The sequence below is a fragment of the Mastomys coucha genome, chromosome Y, assembly GCF_008632895.1.
Source record: "Mastomys coucha isolate ucsf_1 chromosome Y, UCSF_Mcou_1, whole genome shotgun sequence".
NCBI lineage: Eukaryota > Metazoa > Chordata > Mammalia > Rodentia > Muridae > Mastomys > Mastomys coucha.
The window spans coordinates 369,557-385,324 of NC_045031.1; the positions used below are offsets into that span (position 1 = coordinate 369,557).

The window sequence follows — 15,768 nt, forward strand, 5'->3', positions numbered from 1 at the left end:
TATATTCATACTGAAATTTAATAAACTGCATGCTAATATCAAAGTATTAATTTATGAAATCTAGTATTTCTAGTCTACATACAAGATTGTAATAAAGATTTTTTTCATAACTGAAATTTAAAGAAAATTAAGTTTAATAAGCTATTAAACAGGGCAACAAAAAAAGTAAAAGTACACTTATGCAAGTCTTTTTAGAACTTGTGGAACTAAGCATGCTATTAGCATAAAGGTATATATACCGGTGAGCTTGCCAGGAGTCCTCAAGCAAAATAATTTGCAAAAGTAGATCCAAATATGGTTGAAGTTCATATGCATATGAATATACAACCTACAAAATAGTAAAGGTATTGTTAAATTGTACTTAAAGACTATGAATAAAATTAGAGATATTAAAAAAATCAAGTAAATAAAAACCAAATCAAACCAAAAAAATTAGAGATATTTATTTTGTTTTACCTGCCATAGCAGTTCACTGAGAACAGAACATGAAAACTGGGGATTTTCCCAGCAGCAGAAGCGAAGCAATTTGACTGTTTCCTCTGAGTTACTGCAGTCTTCAATAACTTTCTTCACATAAGTGGTTCTCATAAATAAAATGTCAGCCACATTCTGCTGTATTGGCATTATAGGTTGTGATAAATTTGGATCACCAAATGGATTTGGAAGAGGGGGGTTACCTGCAATATATTTGTCACTAATGAAAAATCAATACACTTATAGAAAATTATGCCAGATTATTATTTCTTTTTTTTTGAGGCAGATTATTATTTCAAACAGTAGAGTTTGATCTTCTAAATAAGCACAACAGAAATTTCAGTAAAGTGATCAAGTGATACATCATAAGGTAGTTTTTGATAATTTGGAAAAATGAAGCTACCAATTCTTTAATTTTTAAAATATGGAATGCTTTATTAATTTCTATTGCATTTTGTCCAGAGGTTATGCTAATTTTGTCTGTATAGTTCCAAACTCAGTATATTTGCTACTAAAGTGATCCCTTAACTCCTCATTAAAAAAAGAAATCAAGATTAACATTAAGGGAACAGTCATACATAGAAAATGATTATATATAAACATTTTTTTAAAAAGTAACAACATTTCTTCATGTATACATGTGCTTATTGCCATGACACACAGATTTTATGTGTTAGAGAACAATCCATTCTCTCCTATTATGTGTTTTCAAAGGATTCAGGTTTCAGGCTTGGCATGCAACCATCTTTACAATAAACCATCTCAAAAGCCCTGTAAGCAATAGATTGCTGTGGATTAGGTGAGAAAATATACTCCTGATGACTTTTCAGACCTTCATGCATATGCTGTGGAACATGAGCAAATTAAAGTTATGCATCAGTACTTGGATTTAAGATATCACTTTAAATTATAAATTAGCTAACAATTTATGGTAGGAATACTTGAGAATTGCTAAGCAATGTATTGAATTCTAGGTGAGAGAGAGAAGATGGAACTGAAAGGAGGGTAGGAAAGGTGAGGGGGAAGCACTGTATACAAAAGAAAAATAAAGAAATCCTTTTAAACCATAATAAACTAATTAAAAAATGTATCAGATATAAAATAATAAAAAGTACACAATCTTCACTCTTTTACTTTATAAGTCTTCAGTTTTACTTTAATTATAATGCGCAGCTAGCATTATTTTGAAAACTACCACACAGGAAAGCTAGAAAACTTTACCATTGATAGAAGACTGCATTCTTGATGAGACACTGCAACATCGGATCAGCTGAGACACTATTGAATGCAACTTGCCTAACTCAGCATATTGATATTTAATTGGCGGGCCTGGTCCTTCATCCAAAGACACAAGCATAAAGGTTGCAGGTACATTCAGTTTTAGAAGCTGGGTCTTTTCTGCCACACCTATAAAGGGGACAAGAGTAATTTGTAGGAGAAATAGGATGGCTATACAATTTACATCTCTTGTAAACATAAATGCAGTCTTAATAGTTTAGAATATACACAGAATGTAGACAGTAATAAGTACTAACATTAATTAAGACTAAGTATCATAACAGAAATAGTATCATGGTACTAGCACTTTTTTTTTTTAAAGATTTATCTATTTCATGTATATGAGTGTTTTGTCTGCGCATGCTTCTGTGTACCTCACACAGGTCTTCAAGGAGGTGGTGAGTCTCCATGAATGTGCTGGAAATTGAACCCAGGTCTTTTGTGTAACAACAATAAATACTTGAGTATTTACCAGAGCCAATTCTCAAGCTTACCAAGAGTAAGTCAAAAACCCAACATTTTCTAGAACCCATATAAAATAAAATAAATGGCAAGTAAAAATTATTTTTATAACTTCCCTAACTAGAAAAATTCCCTGGGTAAAAAAAAAGTATGCTTTTACTCTCCTTTCTACTTTATTGATTTCTAACATCTGCCTAACATTTGCCACCATTGCCTGGCTATGACCTCCATTTTTATTAATGCTACTACTTCAAAATGGTAAGACTTCATTCTTTTTAAGGCTTGAAGTAAATTGTAAATTCAGACTTCTGGGTATGTTTAATGATGTGGACAATAATTTAAGATAATTTCTAATATCAGTGATCATAAAACTATGGCAAATACCTATGTAAGTTTGCTTTTTATTGATTTATAAAAATTTATTTTTAGTTTGTGTGTATATATGTGTTGGAATGCATATATACCTGGGTCCAAGAAAACTTGGAAGAACTGGTTCATTCATGTTGTCAAGGGTTGATACCTTTATGTAAGCCTGCTAAAATTAAGTAAACTACACTTTTAAAAATACTTATTTTATTTTATGAAATTTTATTTTATATTTTATTGTTATGTAAGTATGTATGTGTGTCTGTCTGTCTGTATGTATATATGTACATATGTACACAGCTTGTGGATTATGAGGTTAGAGGAAGGTCCTGGATCTTCTGGAATTTGTATTATGAATAATTTTGAATCATTGTGTGAATGTTAGGAAATGAACCTAAGTTTGCAAGATCAATAGCTGAACTGAGTCATCTCTCTGGCTTCTTATCTCATCTTAATAAATCAGGAAACTGAAGCACTGATGCACCAACAAATGAACCACAGGTATTTAAAATTTATAACTAACTTTATAATAAATTTACTCTCTTCCCAACATATATTAGCACCCAACCCCCCTCTCCAAAATCACCAAACCTGAAACAACTCTGAAATCATGGCATAATCTATCTGTATGCGAGTTTACCTACCTACCTACATATTGAGGTAGGAACACTGAAAGGAGGTAAAGAACAGGCATGTGATTGGAGAAAAATAAAAATACTACAGTAAAAATAGGCTAAAGTGAAACTAATATATCAATAGAACAATGTAAGTGATTTACCTACATTATTAGTAATTTCAATTTAAGTTCTTTCAACAACAGTGTTTTTTAACTACTGCAAGCTCTTTCAGAAATGTTTCCTAAATGTAACAAACACCAAACCTATTATTACCCATAACCCTTTAGAAAACAGTGATTTCTTAATACAATTATATTTTGACTTAGATAGGATGTAGCGTGAGAATCATCATTTTTCAAAAGGCATATTGAATCAGATATGGAATATGATCTAAAAGGCTATCAGAAAAAACGTTAAGTACAGTATGTGTTCTATTATTGTAGAAGCTGAAATGCATGAGTACATTCACAAGGGTTTTAAGGATATAGTTCATATAGTTTAAGTTATCTCATCATTTGACTAAATAGTTTACTCATTTTCTATACAATCATGAAACAATCACTAAAAGAATGAAATACTTCTTACCTAAACTGGCATACATTATAAATAAATTGAAATATTGTTGTAAATGTCGCCCATGTTCAGAAACTTCCCTTCTCAAGAGACTTAATACTGCTTTTAGTAAATGATCACTCAAGCTTAAACTGTCATAGATCTGGAAAAAAATAACAGTAGTTATTTTATCAGCAGTTTCATACAAACTCAGTCTATTTTTATCTGCATAGAAATAGGTAAGCTACTATTTCAGAAAAAAATTCAGGTTAGTTTGTTTATCAAAAAGTAAATAAAGAATTTCATAAAGACTTCATACTTTATTTTGTTCAAATTGTAAGAAGAAAAATATATGTGTTTGAAACAAAGTTTTTGTAGTTCTACCTATCCTGGAACTTGCTATAAAGAATAGGCTGGCTTTGAACTAGCGAAGAGTTGCCTGCCTCTGATTTCTGAATACTAGGATTAAAAGCCACATAACCCCATACCTGACAGTATGTTACAGTTTATAAAGCTGTAACCGATTCCATTTAAAAATACAGATCAGTCTAAGCTATGGAGTATAATCTTGTTCTTACCAAACCAAACCACAGAGCATGTAACAGTTTGGGCTTACAAAATGAAACATAACGACAAAATCAAGTTTACACAATATCTTTCCACAAATCCAGCCCTACAAAGGATAACAGATGTAAAACACCAACATAAGGAGGGAAACTATACCCTAGAAGAAGCAAGAAAGTAATCTTCCAACAAAACTAAAAGAAGGTAGGCACACAAACAAAATTCCACCTATAACAACAAAAATAATAGGAAGTAACAATCATTTTTCTTTAATGTCTCTTAACATCAATGGACTTAATTTTCTAATAAATAGACATAGACTAACAGACTGGTTATGTAAACAGGATTTTACTGCATATAGGAAACGCATCTCAGTGATAAAAACAGACACTACCTCAGAGTAAAAGGCTGGAAAACAATTTTCCAAGCAAATGGTCCCAAGAAACAAGCTGGAGTAGCCACTGTAATATCAAATAAAATCAACTTTTAGCCAAACATTATCAAAAAGGATAAGGACACTTAATACTGGTCAATGGAAAATCTACCAAGAAGAACTCTCAATTCTGAACAACTATGCTCCAAATACAAGGGCATCTATATTCATAAAAGAAACTTTACTAAAGCTCAAAGCACACATTGCACCTCACACAATAATACTGGAAAACACACATACACATAGGAACTGAACAACGCTCTACTCAATGATAACTTGGTCAAAGAAGAAATAAAGAGAGAAATTAAAGACTTTTTAGAATGTAATGAAAATGAAGACACACACCAAACTTATGGAACCCAATGAAAGCAGTGCTAAGAGGAAAACTCATAGCTCTAAGAGCCTCCAAGAAGCAAATAAAGAGCATACACCAGCATCTTAAAAGCACACCTGAAAGCTCTAGAAAAAAAAAAGCAAATACATCCAAGAGGAGTAGACAGCAGGAAATAATCAAACTTAGGGCTGAAATCAACCAAACAGAAACAAAAAGAACTACACAAAGAATCAACAAAACCAGGAGTTGGTTCTTTGAGAAAATCAACAAGATAGATAAACCCTCAGCCAGACTAACAGAAGGCACAGAGATAGTTTCCAAATTAATAAAATCAGAAATGAAAAGGGAGACATAACAATGGAAATTATGGAAATTCAAAAAACCATCAGATTCTACTACAAAGGTTTATACTCAATTAAATTGGAAAATCTGGATGAAGTGGATAATTTTCTAGACACATACAAGTTGCCAAAGTTAACAGGATGAGATAAACCATCTAAACAATCCCATAGCCCCTAAAGAAATAGAAGCAGTCAGTTATTAATAGTCTCCCAACTAAAAAAAGCCTAGAACCAGATGGGTTCAGTGGAGAATTCTATCAGACCTTTGGAGAAGACCTAATATCAATACTCTTCACACTATTCTACAAAATAGAAACAGAAGGGACACTACTCAATTCATTTTATGAAGCCACAATTACACTGATACCTAAACCACATAAAGACCTAACAAAGAAAGAGAAGTTCAGACCGATCTTCCTTATGAACACTGATGAAAAAATACTCAATAAAATTCAGGCCAACCAAATCCAAGATCACATCAAAACAATCATTCACCACGATCAAGTAGGCTTCATCTGATGAATGCAGGGATGGTTCAATATATAAAAATCCATCAACATAATCCATTACATAGTCAAACTCAAAGAAAAAAACCACATGATAATTTCATTAGATGCTGAAAAAGCATTTGACAAAATTTAACATCCCTTCATGTTAAAAGTCTTGGAAAGATCAGGAATTCAAGGCCCATACATAAACATAGTAAAAGCAATATACAGCAAACCAGTAGCCATCATCAAACTGAATAGAGAGAAACTTGAAGCAATTCCACTAAAATCAGGGACTAGACAAGTCTGCCCCCACTCTCCCTATCTGTTCAACATAGTATTTGAAGTTCTAGCTAGAGCAATTAGACAACAAAAGGTCAAAGGGATACGAATTGGAAAGGAGGAAGTCAGGATATCACTATTTGCAGATGATATGATCATATACTTAAGTGACCCCAAAAACTCCACCAGAGACCTCCTAAAGCTGAAAAACAACTTCAGCAAATATGCTAGATAAAAAATTAACTCAAATTAGTACCTTTTCTCTACTCAAAGGATAAACACGCTGAGATAGAAATAATGGAAATGACACCTTTCACAAATAATATACACAAATAATATTACATATTTGGTGTGACTCTAACCAAGTAAATGAAAGATCTATAGTGATAAGAACCTCAAGTCTCTGAAGAAAGAAATTTCTGAAGAAAGATCATCTCACAAGATGTAAAGATCTCTGATGCTCATGGACAGGCAGGATTGAAATAGTAAAAATGGACATCTTGCTGAAAGCAATCTACAGATTCAATGAAATCCCTATCAAAATTCCAACTCAATTCTTAATAGAATTAGAAAGCAATTCTCAAAATAAGTTGAAATAACAAAAAATCCAGGATAGCAAAATCTATTCTCAATAAAAGAACTTCTGGGAAATCACCATCCCTGACCTCAAGTTATATTACAGAGCATAGTGATAAAAACTGCATGTATTAGTACAGAGACAGACAGGAAGGTTAATAGAATAGAATGGAAAACGGAGAAGTGAACACAGACAGCTATGGTCTCTTGATCTTTGACAAAGGAGCTAAAACCATCAAGTGGAAAAAAGACAGCCTTTTAAACAAATGGTGCTGATTCAACTGGTGATCAGCATGTAGAAGAAAGCAAATCAACCCATTCTTATCTCCTTGTACAAAGCTCAAGTCCAAGTGGATCAGGGACCACCACATAAAAGCAGATACACTGAAACTAATAGAGGAGGAAGTGTGGAAGAGCCTTGAGCACATGAGCACAGGGGGAGAATTCCTAAACAGAACACCAATGGCTTGTGATGTAAGATAAAGAATTGACAGATGGGACCTCATAAAATTACAAAGCTCCTGTAAGGCAAAGGACACTGTCAATAGGACAAAAAGGCAACCAACAGATTGGTAAAAGATCTTTACCAATCCTACATTGATAGAGGGCTAATATCCAATATATACAAAGAACTCAAGAAGTTAGACTGCAGAGAACCAAATAACCCTGTTGACAAATGGGGTACAGAGCTAAACAAATAATTCTCAACTGAGGGATACCAAATGGCTGAGAAGCACCTAAAGAAATGTTCAGCATCCTTAGTCATCAGGGAAATGCAATCCAAACAACCCTGTGAGATTCCACCTCACATTAGTCAGAATGACTAAAATAAAAAACTCAAGGTACAGCAGATGCTGGCAAGGATGTGGAGAAGAGGAACACTTCTCCATTGTTGGTGGGACTACAAACTGGTACAACCACTCTGAAATCAGTTTGGTGGTTCCTCTGGAAACTGGACATAGTACTACCAGAGGACCCAGCTATATTTCTCCTGGGCATATACCCAAAAGATTCTCCAACATGTAATAAGGACACATGCTCCACTATGTTCATAGCAGCCTTATTTATAATAGCCAGAAACTGGAAACAACCCAGATGTCCTTCAACAGAGGAATGGATACAGAAATTGTGGTACATCTACACAATGGAGTACTACTCAGCTATTAAAAACAATGACTTCATGAAATGTAAATAAAATATTCAATAAAAGTTTGTGATTACAAAATTAAACATTAAATATAATTTAAAATATAGTAACTATCTGAGACAAATTTCCCTATCAAAGTCCCAATGATAATTTTCAACAGTACAAAATTTAAAACTTTATACATTACAATATACACTTAGAATCATTTTTCTCCATCATAAACATTCCAAAAACATAATTTTTATAATTTTAATCTGTAAGAAACAAAATTTTCTTTTTAACTACTTAATTACTATATAAAAGCTAACAATTACCTGACTATAAGGTCCTGGAGTTGCAAAAGGTGATGTAAAAGGTGAAGAAGATCCATCTTGCAATGAAAAATGTGCAATAAATACTATAAGCTTTGCAAATGTACCTCTGACTTCAGCACTTGGACATTCCAGAAGGTACTCAGAGAAGCGATTTGATTCATTAAAGAGGACATTATGAGCAAACCAAAAACGTACATTCTTGCTATGACGCAGGAGAATACAAAGTGCATCATACCTACAACAGAAACATCTATGAATATTGAGGCTTTACAGCAGGTAAAGGTTTCTGTTAAAAAGAAGAAAAGCTACCCTTTATCTGCACAATCAGTGGTTCCTGTTGTTTCTCATACAAATATCACACCGATTACTAAAGTATTATTACAAGTCTCACAGAATTAAAATGGTTTTAGTCACTAAAAATGTTGTTAAGCCTCTTTAAAAATAAACTTCTTTATCTGATGACTTATTTTTAAACATCTTTTAATATGAATGATGTTGAAAGAGTTTTTAAATCTAGACATTATCTGTTCTGTAATTTTAGAGTTAGCAATGACTTAAAACTGCACATTTGAGAATTTAAGGCTTGAGAATTTCATCTACTAAATGACAGTTTATTTTCATGGTGAAAATCATTATAAAGATATGACATAAATTAGAAATAACAACTAGCTTTTGGGCTGTTGTATCCATATCTAATGCTCACAACTGCCTGTGATTTCTGCTGTAAAAAAATTGGTACACCTGTACACATGTAAGCACACTCACACAGAGACATATAATTAAAAAATAATAGCTAAGTTTTGGAGATGAGATATCTCTAGATGTCTTGAAACTAATTATGCAGACTATACTGCTCTCAAACTCAGAGATCCAACTGCCTCTACCTCCCAAGAGGTGAGCTTAAAGGAGCTCACTACCACTGGGCTTGCACAGAATACCTAATTACTTAAAAACAAAAAAGTAGTCTTAGTAAAATTCTTCTAAGGATTAGGTGTGGCAGCATACACTTTGATCCCATAATGACTGATTTGAACAACAGAGGCCAGTATGGCCTACACAGCCAAGTGTCAGGGTAGCTAGGATGCATAGTGACTCTGTTTCAAAACAATAGTGGTAAGAAAGTTGCATCTCTGGCAAAAATAACTTTCTTAAGAAGACCCCCTGTTCATGTCCTAACATCTTTAACTCCAGTTTGAGAGCATTTAACCTCCCTGGCCTCTATGGGTGCAGCAAACACATAAACTATAGATACAGGTAAAAAAGTCCTATACATAAAATACAAATAAAATCTTTAAACAAATGTTTTTCATAACATCTATACCAAGATCTTTTTCTGTATTTGAAATAATATTCTCATGTTTAAAAGAAAAAACTCACACACACATAACACACAAACCATCTTAGTCTACAGAGTAGGTTCCAGGACAACCAGAGATACACAGATACCCTGCCTCAAAACAAAACAAACAAAACCCAATCAAAACAATAACAAAAACCAAACCAAATCAACCAACCAACCACCACCACCACAAAAAAACTACCTAAGAAACAAAGTCATAGTATAATAAACATCCTAGTTAACTCAGTACACACAAATACAAAAATTAAGTTTCAAAGCCATACCAGTCACTGGCAGGTCCACGAACTATTTTCTTAGTATGAAATCCAGTAGTAAATAGAAATCTGGCAGCAAGCTGAATGCTGACCATTGTGATATCTTCCGCTTCTGGTTGCAAGTGATCTTGTCCTTTAAGTGTAAAAGGTTCATAGAATCATACACTTTTTATTTTCAACTTGTATGTTAAAAATATCAGAACCATGACTGATTCTTACTGATTATCCCAACACAACAAACCAAGCTTAAAACTAAAGTAATGTCTGGAGCAAAATAAATAAAATGAACAAAACTCTTATTTTTTCTAATATTAAAACCTACCATTCAATGATATGTACTTTCTACAAGTTTTACTTTAAAATAGATCTAATCAAAAATTCTGACACATTCAAATGGATTAAAGTGAATAAATGTTTATGGGGGATCAGAGAAAAAAGAAAAATTTTAAGCACAGTAGTAGTATCTAGGTAAGAAACCTTCAAATTAAGCAAAACGGACTCTTTCCATATAAGGTTAGTTTCAAGAAACTTACCTGGAGGAGGGTGTAAGTACACAGCATTACATGTAAGCAGTTTTTTGATAAACTGAAAATATTCTAAGCTGAACTGCATTTGGTTATGCAGGAATTGTACATTCTGTTTCCACACACTTCTCTCAATGGCTGGTGACATAATCTGATGAGGTCTGGTGATTGTTAGCTCTGAAGCATATGTTATCATCTCATCATCTTCAGTTATATCCATCCGTTCATAAAAAAGAATATAAGCATTCCACCATCTTTTCTGACGCTTGTATGATATACGCTTCATCATATGATCAAAAACTTCTCCCATATACTCTCCACCAAAGCACTGATTTTTCATTTCTTCATCATCATCCATCTTACATTCCGTTACATCTCCATCATCAAATTTGAACCAGCGACCTGTCTTACTGTCTTTACCATTTCTTTGAATGATATAAGAATAATAATGTCCACCATTTGCTTGACCACTGTGTACAAGCACACCAACAAGCCTATATTTTGTGCTTCCTGGTATCACAGACTGCTCATTCTGCTTAATCAACTGAGTCTGTGGATTTACACTGTCATCTTCCAGCTTTGTGGCACCTGCTACTGTATAAGGTTCCATATCCAATTCTCTTGGAAATTCAAAGTAATCATTGAATTTGATTGCACATTCTCTTTCCCAATCATAGTCAAATCGTTTCAGTTGGATAGCAAGAACAGAAGGTAGTTTTTTAATCAATAAGCGCTTTACTGTATCAACCTAAAACAGACAGTATAACCAAATACATAAAAATCTTAAAAATCTATTTGTTATCAATCATTTAAAATTACTTACAAGTGATAATACAATCAAGGTCATTTAAAAAATAAGTGAATTTTAAGCAATATTTATAAACCTTCAAATACATGTCTTTTCTTTTCTTTTTCTTTTTGGTGTTTCGAGACAGGATATCTCTTTATAGCCCTGGCTGTCCTGGAACTCACTCTGTAGACTAGGCTGGCCTCAAACTCAGAAATCCACATGCCTCTGCCTCCCAAGTGCTGGGATTAGAGGCATGCGCTACCACTGCCTGGCCATAATGTCTTTTCTTATACAGTGCAAAAATTAATAAAATATATTATTCCTAGAATGATTCCATATTGTCTCTGTGTATCTAATCACCCTTTAAAGTGGATCAGGAGTTTGAAGTCATTTTTATTATCTGAGACACTGTCAAGTAATTAATCAAGAACAATGCAGAAAGCTTGGAGAGCAGAAAGTATGTTGATCTGGAAAAAAGATGTATTATTTTCCACACAGTATCTTTAGTGATAGTCTATATATATACACAAAGGCTCAAGGTTGGTGTGAAGGTGGGGCTTTCTTTTTTATTCTTTAACTTGTTTAATATTAATGTCATCATTTTCCTACTTAGGTTAGCAGTTTGATTCAAAATTCTGTTTCTGCCTTCTAAACACTAGGATCACAGACAGGCTTTTATGTGGGCTCTAGAAACCTGAGTTCCAGTATTCACATTATATAGCAACACTTAATTACCACTATGCCATATACCAGGTTAGCCATAGCTTTGTCTATGCTGTGATTAAAGGTAGGGGCTACTAAGCTTGGCAAATTTTACTGACAAATACTTAAGTAAGCTAGAACACTGACTTCATTTCTGTTACAATTAAAGAAAATCAAAGACAGAGCAGTACTAGGCAGTTACTCATACCTACAGTCCCAGTGTCTAGAAGCAGAAATAGTCTGAGTTAAAAGCTGGTGGGTTTTTGGAGGGGAAATGAGGAAAGGCGATTAAATTTGAAATGTAAATAAAGAGAATATCTAATAAAAAAGTCACCACAGGCAATATAGTTTTAGGATAGTTGAAGTAATAAAGTTTCTCCTCAAATTAACTAGCCAATAACCAACTGTGGAGGTCTGAATGAGAAATGTCTCTAATTGGTGGTGCTATTTGGTAAGGATTAGGAGGTGTAGTCTTGTCAGAGAAAGTATATTAGTAGGAGTGCAGTCTTTGAGATTATTTTTTAAAAAAAGACCTTCCCTACTATTACTGGTTAGCTTTTTTTTTTCCTTGTGCTTGCAACTTAAGATCTGAACTTATACCTTGCTGCTCCAGCCAACAGGCTTCATTCTTCTCCATGACAATGATGGACTACTATCCATCTGTAACTATAAGCCCAAATAAACCAAATAAAACTAGAGGTAAGTTTTCTTGGCCACAGTGTTGTATCACAGCAACAGAAAACTAATGATTATTATTTTATTAATTTTATTAATATTATCATTTTCATTAATATTTCCAGATAGCCAGTCATCCCAAACATCCAAAGATGTTAATATTAAGCACAACTACAGGCAACTCCAAAGACTCCCAGTCTCTATTATATACAGTAATAACTATGAAAACTATGATACATACCTTTTTATCACATTTTTCACAGTGATATGCATTTGCACCCTCTAATAAATCTCCTTTAATATACTGTTCCAAAGAATCAAGAAGATTTTGGTGATTTCTAATGTCTATATTTAATGTTGTAAAGGATTCTTCACATTCATACCTAAATATATTAGAAAACAATTAAAGGCATTTGTTAAGTTTTTAAATATTATATTTTTGTCTTGGTCACTTTTCTATTGCTGTGAAGAAATACCAAAAATCAAGGCAGCTCTTATAAAAGAAAGCATTTAATTGATGCTTGCTTACAGTTTCAGAAGCTTAGTCCATGATTATGACAGAGAGCATGATGGCATGAATGTTGATGGCATGCATGGCATTGGCACAGTAGCTGAAAACTCCATCCTGGTCCTCAGGCCACATTTTTTCACAGATCTTGAAATTACAATCCTTAACTTTATACAGAAACACACACACACACACACACACACACACATGAACACACACACACACACATTCACATGCACACAACAAAAACCAAAACAATCCTGAGTAAAAGAGAACTCCTGAAAATATTCCTGGTTGCAGATTATACTCCAAAGCTATAGAAATAAAGAAACATCACATGGGTATAAAAGCATACATATTGATTAGTGTAATCAAACTGAAGACCCAGACTTAAATCCACACATCTATAGACACATGGATTTTTGTAAAGAAGTCATAAATAACACACTAGGAAAAACCAGCATAATTAACAAATAATGATGGTGAAATAAGATGTCTGTATGTAGAATACAAACAGATCCATACTCATCACTCTACACAAATCTCACGACAAAATGGATAAAAACCTTCAAAATAACAGCAGATCCACTAAACTTCATAGAAAAGACAATGACAGTCTTCAGCTCATTGGCATAAAAATCTTTCTGAAAAGAACATCATTATAACAGGCACTGAGATTAATAACTTAATAAATGCGACATCCTAAAACTTCTGAGAGCAAAAAGGACCATAATTTGGACAAGAAGGTAGCCTTCAGAATGAGAAGATTTTTTTTTATACCAACTTTATATACAAATAAAGGTCAGTATCAAAACTATACAAATAACTAAAAAGACATGAAGAAAATAAAACAAAAAACAAATCAACTAAAAAGCTGATACAAAACTGGGTAGAGATCTCAAAGATAAAACAAAATGGTTGAGAAACATATACACATTAATACCATCAGTCACCTGTCAATAGTGGTGGTACACACCTTAATTTCAGCATTCTGGAAGTAGAGGCACGCAGATCTCTATTTAATGCTAGCCTGCATTACTAGAGTGAGTTCCATGACAGAAAGTACTATAGAGAGAAACCTTATCTTGAAAACCAAACCAAACCAAACCAAACCAAACCAAACCAAACCACACACCACACCACACCACACCACAAAAAGAGGATAGTGCAAACCAAAATTACTTGAGATTTCATCTACACCAGTCACAATGGCCAATACCAATAAAACAAATAATGGGTCATGCTGGTGAGGAATAAGAGGAACACTCATCTATTGCTGGTGGGGGTACAAAAATGTATAGCCACCATAGAAATCACTGTGTCAATTTCTTAGGATGAAGGGAATCAATCTACTTAAAGATCTAGCTAAACCACTCTTGGCCATATTTCTAAATGACAGTACATCCTACCACACAGACACTTGCTCAATTGTATTTACTGCTGCTGTACTTATTTTGGAAATTATCTAGATGTAGATCAACAGATTAATGGATAAAGAAAATGTGACATATATTTACTCAGTGGAAGATTATTCAGTTGATAAATTATAATCCTGAATGAAGTAATTAAGACTCAATAGACAATCATTGAATCCTTTTTCTTATATGTGTATGTTTTTTTTTAAGCTTTGATATCTGTGCTAACATGTCTATAGTCACAGAAGTTAGCCCCCCTACTAAGGGACTAGGGAGGAATAGAGGATCTCCTAAATAGGAAAAATAGAATATGAAGTTATCATAAAGTTATGGCAGTACAAACTGGCACAATAATGCCATTCTGATAGGATTTAAGTCACATTCCATGAGATAGAATCCAATGCTAAAATTGTCCAGGTGGAAAACCCAAAGTTCTAATAAAAGAATTAAAATGAAGGGATTAAAAGTGACTCCTAACTACATTCTGCTACAATCATAGATAAATGCCTCACTAAGCACAACTCAACAGTGTGCTAATACTAGGATATATCAGTGCCATATTGGATGTCTTCAATTTAACTTTCTCGCCTATGGCTCAGGGATATAAGATGAAGTGATAGTATAAAGGATCTTAAAGCCAGATGTGATGGATGACTTGAAAGAAGCATTGAATTCCAGACTCAACAGTATTCATGTACATATGGACTGAGTAAAATGATGACAACACATACATGTTCCAGAACTGAAAGGGAGAAGTGGACACAGGCTCACACCTCTGATCATTAAGCATCTATTATTTAAAACTGCTTTGAAAGAAAAAAAATAGTTTTGTCTAGTTGAGTATGACTGGGCATATTAACCAGGCTTCTTTATAGGGCCCTCACATACAGGAATAACTGGCTAATTCAAACAGAATTCAATGGTACCTTTGTAGACTTTTAGTCTCATGTTTGTGCTTTTCTCCCCCAATACTGGTCTTTTAGTTTTTTTGGTTCATGTGTTCTATTTTTATGTTTCTGTTTTTTAGGACAGAAAACGCACATAGAATGGGGGTTGTGCAATATGAACTAACTAGTACCCTCAGACCTCCCAGGGACTAAACTACCAACCAAAGACTTCACATGGTAGGACTAATTGCTCCAGCAGCATATGTATAGTAGAGGATAGCTAGGCGGTCATCAATGGGAGGAGAGGCCCTTGGCCCTCTGAAGGATCTATGCCCCAGTGTAGGGGAATGCCAGGGCCAGGAAGTGGGAGAGGGTGGGGTAAGTGACCAGGGGGAGAGGGGAGGGAACAGGGGTTTGTTTTGTTT

The 15,768-nt window shown here is 33.8% G+C and overlaps 1 protein-coding gene and 1 non-coding gene across 3 annotated transcripts in view; both read right to left on the reverse strand.

Annotated features, from left to right (window-relative positions):
* LOC116096530 (probable ubiquitin carboxyl-terminal hydrolase FAF-X) overlaps positions 1 to 15,768 on the reverse strand; it is a 144,156-nt gene that overhangs the window by 6,815 nt on the left and 121,573 nt on the right. For both annotated transcript variants that reach the window (XM_031378461.1, XM_031378452.1), the window contains exons 34-41: positions 12,775 to 12,916; positions 10,376 to 11,114; positions 9,852 to 9,975; positions 8,229 to 8,463; positions 3,783 to 3,912; positions 1,696 to 1,881; positions 457 to 677; positions 240 to 328 (exon numbers count right to left, since the gene is read on the reverse strand). In XM_031378461.1, coding sequence (XP_031234321.1) covers positions 240 to 328; positions 457 to 677; positions 1,696 to 1,881; positions 3,783 to 3,912; positions 8,229 to 8,463; positions 9,852 to 9,975; positions 10,376 to 11,114; positions 12,775 to 12,916 — 1,866 coding nt within the window. The remainder of the gene's footprint in view (positions 1 to 239; positions 329 to 456; positions 678 to 1,695; positions 1,882 to 3,782; positions 3,913 to 8,228; positions 8,464 to 9,851; positions 9,976 to 10,375; positions 11,115 to 12,774; positions 12,917 to 15,768) is intronic.
* On the reverse strand, positions 893 to 994 carry LOC116096547. The gene has a single exon (XR_004121036.1). It is a non-coding gene; the product is annotated as a U6 spliceosomal RNA (small nuclear RNA).